The sequence below is a fragment of the Echinops telfairi genome, unplaced genomic scaffold (genome assembly GCF_000313985.2).
Source record: "Echinops telfairi isolate 266 unplaced genomic scaffold, ASM31398v2 ScPeMD7_7469;HRSCAF=8507_1, whole genome shotgun sequence".
Classification (NCBI taxonomy): Eukaryota; Metazoa; Chordata; class Mammalia; order Afrosoricida; family Tenrecidae; genus Echinops; species Echinops telfairi.
In genome coordinates, this window is record NW_022111373.1 from 100,556,582 (window position 1) to 100,563,052 (window position 6,471).

General features: G+C 41.3%; 1 protein-coding gene and 1 non-coding gene across 2 annotated transcripts in view; one reads left to right on the forward strand and one right to left on the reverse strand.

Moving 5' to 3' along the window:
- The window catches only part of ITGA2 (integrin subunit alpha 2), a 99,523-nt gene that overhangs the window by 3,120 nt on the left and 89,932 nt on the right, over positions 1–6,471 (reverse strand). Inside the window, exons 27-28 of the mRNA XM_004703722.2 lie at positions 3,207–3,296; positions 509–625 (exon numbers count right to left, since the gene is read on the reverse strand). Of these exons, the coding sequence (XP_004703779.2) occupies positions 509–625; positions 3,207–3,296 (207 nt within the window). The remainder of the gene's footprint in view (positions 1–508; positions 626–3,206; positions 3,297–6,471) is intronic.
- LOC115873881 lies at positions 5,533–5,664 on the forward strand. The gene has a single exon (XR_004048655.1). It is a non-coding gene; the product is annotated as a small nucleolar RNA SNORA36 family (small nucleolar RNA).

Below are 6,471 nucleotides of genomic sequence, written 5' to 3' on the forward strand. Positions count from 1 at the left end.
GGTAAAAGAGATATGATGTCAAGGAGTCCAGGAAGGAAAAGAATGTGAAACTGATTGTGGTAGCAATTGTATAATACTGCTTGATGTGATTGAACTATAGAATAATATGATACATGTATTAACTCCCAATTTAAAAAAAGACAAAGAGGAAGACAGTGTAGAACTGTCCCTGTGAGTATCTGAGACTATCGTTCTTTATTGGAATAGAAAGCCTGTTTCTCAGAGTGGCTGGTGATTTCGAACTGCTGACCTTGCCGGTTTGCAGCCTGAGGTATAACCACTGTGCCATCAGGGCTAAAACAAACAAACAAACAAATAAACAGAAGAAGGAGGCAAGACAAAGCAGAAAAAATATTGTGCTCAGAACATGAATAAGAAAGTACACATAAACTAGCATTTCCTTTTGCTCCATGATCAAGGAGGCCCCAAAGAGAACTTAAAGTTGCTGTGTTGTTCAGAACTTCCAGGCAGACGTTATATGAAGCCCCAAGTAGGAACTGCCTCTTACCTTCCACAAAACTGCCACCAGCGCCAAGAGCAGGAGGAGTCCCGCGATGACACTTCCTACGATAACTCCTGTCGGCACTTCAGCCTTCCCATCCGGCTTCATTATTGTGACAGGAATCTGTAAGGGCATAGTCACAATGAGGTCTTCTCATTTTAGCACTGGAACAAAAGGTGGGACGACCAACTCCAATTCTCTAACATTACAGCCGAAGGTCCCCACTCCACAAAGGTGACATGATGGGCACATTGGTCATGTACACTTGTCAAGAGAAAATGCTCCTGCAAAGTCCAGGTGAGAGAGGCACTTCTCTGGTTCTCTCCTTCATTGTTTCAGGATTGAACGGCCGGGTCTCGGCGGCCATCTCAGGTGTGTTCAGTATTGAGGAATGAGGTGCCTTGGTTTGGGCCTGCATCCCCTTGGAGTGAAACCATTTAGAGAACAGCCTTGGGGGAGAGGCAAAGAACAAGCCTAACTGAATCCCGAGCCCCATGTGATTAAACAGCAACGACAACAAACTCTGTGCCATCTTGGGTTTCAAAAAGATCGACTTCACTGAACTCTCATGAAAAGTTACTTGATACCAATTGTTGGAAAAGAGAATTGATAATCTAGGACTCTCGTTGCCCTTTTTTGATGTTAAAGCTGGCCTGGAGATTACAGATGCTTTACTATTTCTAATCCTGGAAATACTGGGACATGGCATCGCAATGCGTGCCCTACAGTGTGCCACGACGGCGTTATAATGTTATCATTTAAAGTGTGGAAATAATCTCAACCATTTTCTCCATGAGCTATGTGCTTCAGGAGGCACTCAGGAACAAAAGTAAAGGATTAGCCTTGATTTAATGTTGAATTCTAACAACAGAAGAGTTGCTTTATGTGGGTTGGGCTAAACTTGAAGTCGGCCTTTTCAGTAACTGCATGGCTTCTCATTTGTATCTTCAAGAACTGAAATAAGGATTTATCAGTGCTTGAGTGAAGTGACCAGCGATTCATGTAGTGCTCTGTCTAGTGGCAGTCAGGGCCTTACTCCGCTCCACGGCGAACTGGGGTTCATGGATCCCAATGAATAAGGACAATATTTTGCCTATCAGATTTTTAAGTGGCTCAGGAATGCCCCCCCAAAAGTAAGAACCACTTTCCAACCATAGATATATGTCAATTTATATTTACATTCAAAATATGATTTAAAAATGATTCCAATTACTATTAGGATTAAAAAGTTATTTTCATAGACACAACTAACAGTTGCCCTCTGGAACAATCAGTATTGCTCAGAGAAAACAAATCCTATAGAAGATTCATTAAAAACATTCCTATGAATTTTCAATCAATACAGTTATCTAATACTGCTTTATGAAAAATAAAGACTTCAGGAGAGTTTCAGGTATGTCTATATATATTTTTTTGGGGGGAGTAAATTACTTTATTTATTTGTGTGTGTGTGTTATCTGTGTAATTCTTTAAATTTTTTTCAGGTAATTTTTGAATCGTATTTTTTTCTACAATGAACTTTTAAATATAGATAAAATAAAAGAACTTTATTCATGGACCAAGACATAGCTCTTTGTTTCTGAAATCCACATTTTCCTTGGGTTCCATTTCTGATTTTCCAACCCCAGTGGCTGAGGAGAGGGTGTAGGGCTCCCCAAGGCTCCTAAACATTAAGAAAAAGCATTCTCTAGTGTGTTGGTTCCCTTCCCTGGGACAAGAGTCCGACAGCAGTGCCATGCACTCAGCCATTGAGAGAGGCCCGGGGTTCAGAGGCCACTGGCTCTTCAATGGAGCCTGCAGGCTGGAGTGGAGGACTGGGGCTGGCTGCCAAGCTGACCTTGGGGGCAGAGATGGGAACTGCCTCCAATTCCTGACAAAAGCACTGGATGGAAAACGTTCATCGCTCTGCCAACAGATTAGCTGGGCATGGAAATCCTGCTTTATCTAAACATGGCCTATTCTAACCAGAGTTTTCGTGCTCAGGAACGTTGCACCATGCCAACTTGGGGAACAGAGAGCCTTTGTTTTCGGTGAAAGTATATTTCTCTTCAAAAACCTCTTTATCAAGGGGAGCATTTATAGTTTTCCAGAATGTAAGACCTAATTGATGGGCATTTTAGGCCATCAGTGAATGGCTGTAAGAAGGACTGCTAAAAATAAAATAAATAAAAAAGAATCTTTCTAATAACTGCCTTATTTACTAAAGATGTTTCAGCCCTACTCTCTGAAAAACAACAACATAAACACTCTAAAACATGGTAATATGTTAAGTTATATGGTTAAGTAAGATAAATTAAATGATGTCCCAAATTATTATGTCTCATAATTTAGCTTGAATGTACTGTACTCGCATCTAAGGTGTTTTATGTAAGCAAAGGAGAAAAGAAGAACTGAACCTGCTGGTTTAAGAACCACTATGGAGCTACAGAAAAGTTGGAGCCCCTAGTGTTCCACCTTTCATGAATTCCTTATCTCTTGGGAAACAGTGTTTCCAACATAGGCAAGGGGAAGGGCAAGTACATCACTGCGTTTTGTTGAGTAGCAAACACGCTTCCCCAAAGCTCAGTGTGACTAATGCCAGGTTCTCAGCCTTTTGTTCAAACACTACTACAGAAGTGAAGGCAAGAAGACAGACTTGAGTTTGCCGAAACAGACTCCCAATCATGAACTCTTAAACCCATGAGGAGGCGTGTGATGCACTCACTGTTACGCTGTTTTCTTCAATCACATAGAGCTGAGGGTTGTAGGTGTCAATTTCGGCAGAGGCCGTCAGCTGTATTGTCTGGAAAGTAGACTAGAACATAAGAACAGAATTTACATTTTATCTTAACAGAAGTTCACACGTAATACCAGGCACGTTTATGATCTGTTGATTTTCTTGTGGAAAATGACAAACACAAGCAGCAACTCCGAAGACTCAAGAATCCCGAGTTGCTCCTACTAGTGATAGACCACTGGGCTCCATACGAGAAATAGCCAGGAAACTTTGAAATATACTAGGGTGACTGTCCCCTGCAATGGATAATTAAATCCAAATGGCCAGGCAGTGGGGCCCTGGCATTAACACTTAACACAGCCCCCTTAGTGATTCTAATTCAGAAACAAGGCTGGAGAGTAAGGGTTTAAAACCCATGTTTGTAATTGGAATAGGGCCTAGGCTGGAAAGCCAGTCCTCTCCCACCCGACTGAGCTTTCGCGGAAGCAGGAGGACCTGCTGTGACGATTGGACATCTTTGGTGTCTGGGTCTGGGCCCTTCATCTGACTCACCCCTGCCTGACGTCAGATTGTGGACTAAACAGCACCCACGGCCACATGAACTATTTCGTCAGACTTTCTGTGGGTCACTGCAGCGATGTGCAGAACCCAGGGACACGAGGGGATGTCCTCAAGGGAGGAGTTCAGGGGAAATGGAGCTGAATTGCATCTTGGAAGAGTGGGGCATCTGGGACACCATTAATCTCCACCTTCCAGGGGCGCGTCTGAAATGAATTCTTCTAAAGGAAATGATTACCACAATACGTGTCAAGGCTGGAGCAAGATGGTGGCAGAAGCAGCAACATGCTCTCATGCCTCTCACACACAAGACCGAAACTGGAAGACTCAATCAATCTAGCATCACTCAGGGAACAAAGCAAAAGCTAAATCAAGATAAAAGCATTACATAAAAAGAAAATCTTCACAAGCCCTTTGCTGAGGAGCTTTTTAAACTGCCTAGCAGCTGTTGGACGGATTGAAGCAATGTGTTCATGCCAGTTCTGTCAGTTTTCTCAGTCTTGCAGCTCATCCAGAGCTCAGGATTATGAACCCAGACCTCGGACTGTAATGTCGTCACCTAGACCTGTAAATGTGGTCGTCACCTGGGGCATGTCCTAAAGGCATACAAAATACCGGAAAGAGGCCAGAGAATGTCTTCAGAAACTTAAGGCTTTACAAGCCACTGTGTCTAAAGGAGGAGCCCTCCTGGTATAGCAGTTATGCATTGGGCTGCTAACCCTGAGGTTAGCAGTTCAAAACCATCTGCTGCTCCTCAGGAGAAAGATGAGGCTTTCTAATTCCATAAAGGGTTGCAGTCTCAGAAACCCACAGGGTCAGTTCCACCCTGTCCTACAGGGATTCCATGTGTCAGAATGGCCTTGCAGGCAGTGAGTTTGGGCTTGTTTTAAAGTATCAAGGAGGGTTGAGGATAAAGGAGGGTTGAGGAAACTGCTTGCAACCTCAGGACAAGAAGAAACACATTTTTCAAATTCACCGACGTTGAGTCGTCAGAATATAAGTGAACCTCAGTGGTATATTAGGCACAGTTGGGCAGTGAAACACAAGATTAGCAGTTTAAACCCAACAACTGCTTCACGGAAGAAAAGGGCAGCTTACTACTCCCGTAAAGAGTTAGTTGCTGTGAATTGGCATCAACTCCATAGCGTGAGAGTCAAGCAAAACTGTTGCTGTGTATTTCCTAGACTTTTTTTTTTTTTAAACAGGAGTGGAAAACCCTGTCTTTCTCTTGCAGAGTGGCTGGTGATTTTGAATTGCTGATCCTGTGAACTGCAGGCCAACACGAACTCACTCGTGCCCAGAAATTCCCCGAGAAGACCTTAAGCTTTTTACTGTAGGATAATCCCTATACTGAACGTCCATTGGACTAAGGAATGAATGATGGCCGTGACATTGAACAAGTATGAAAGGAAGGAGTTTTTTCTTTTACAGTTATTTTGTTTTTGCGTTTCTCTCTTGGTATTCAAGAAAATCTCTGTCAAAACACTAGCTGAATATTAAAACGTTCTCAGTGTCCACACAGCTTTAGTCAAGTCATCTCTGCAGTCATAGGGAAAGTCAGTAAACTAATGCATGACTATACAAAGCAAAGCAAACAATCCTGCCCCAAACAAATTATATATATCCTGCAAACCTTGGGGGAGGGGAAGAATCTGATTTACAGTTACCACATTACAAGTCAAATAGTCAATTAAAAACAAAAAGGCATATAAAGAAACAGGAAAGGATAGTCTATTTAAGATAATAAAATTAAGTGTTCCAAAGTGTTGAGTTCAGTTCAGGGCAGCTTCCCTGTTCTGTTAATTAAACTTTGGGACATTAAAACAGGCTTGGGAAAGTGACTGGGTAGAAAATATTATTCTATTCACTTTGTTCCCAGCCTACATTTAAAAAAATAAATAAATAAAATTAAGTGACCAAAACTGTCTCTGAGGAAGCACTGAGGCTCACGAAACAAAGAGTATTAAATATTAAATATTCTCAAAGGGCTAAAATAAATAAAGATGAGGGGAAAGACTAAATGAAATTCGCATAAGGACAAAAATGAGAACACAAACAAAGAGACTGAAATTTTTAAAAGAACTATTGTTTAAAAAGAATACTGTTGCTGAGAAGGACGACTGAAGAACAAAATCACTACAGGTGTTCAGCAACAGGTGTGAGCTGCCGGAAGAAAGAATCAGTGTGGGCAAGTGTCATGACAGGACAGGTGAATTATCAAGCACAAGGAAATGTTTTCAGAAACAAAGAAAAGCAAACGGATCCAATAGGCACATTAACGTATTCATGCTAGGAGTCCCAGAAAAGGAAGAGAGAGAAAAAGGAACAATAGACATTTGAAGAAATAATAGCTAAAACTGCACAAATCTGATGAGAGACAAGAATCTATAGTACTAAATAGCCAAATGACCTCTATAGAGGAAAAACTAAAAAAAATTCATATCAAGAAAATTATAATAAAACTCTTGAAAACTAAAGATAAAGAAACTCCTGAAAACAGTCACATAGCAAAGGGTTCCTAGTAATGGAGCAAAGAATAGTCTCTAATAAATGGTGCTGTGACCACTGTATTTCCACATGCAAAGAATAAATTTGAATCATATCTCATACCATATATAAAAACTAACTCAAAATTGGCTGTGATCTAAGTATAAGAATTAAAATTCGATCTTGCAAGTCTGGCTAGACCAGAGGA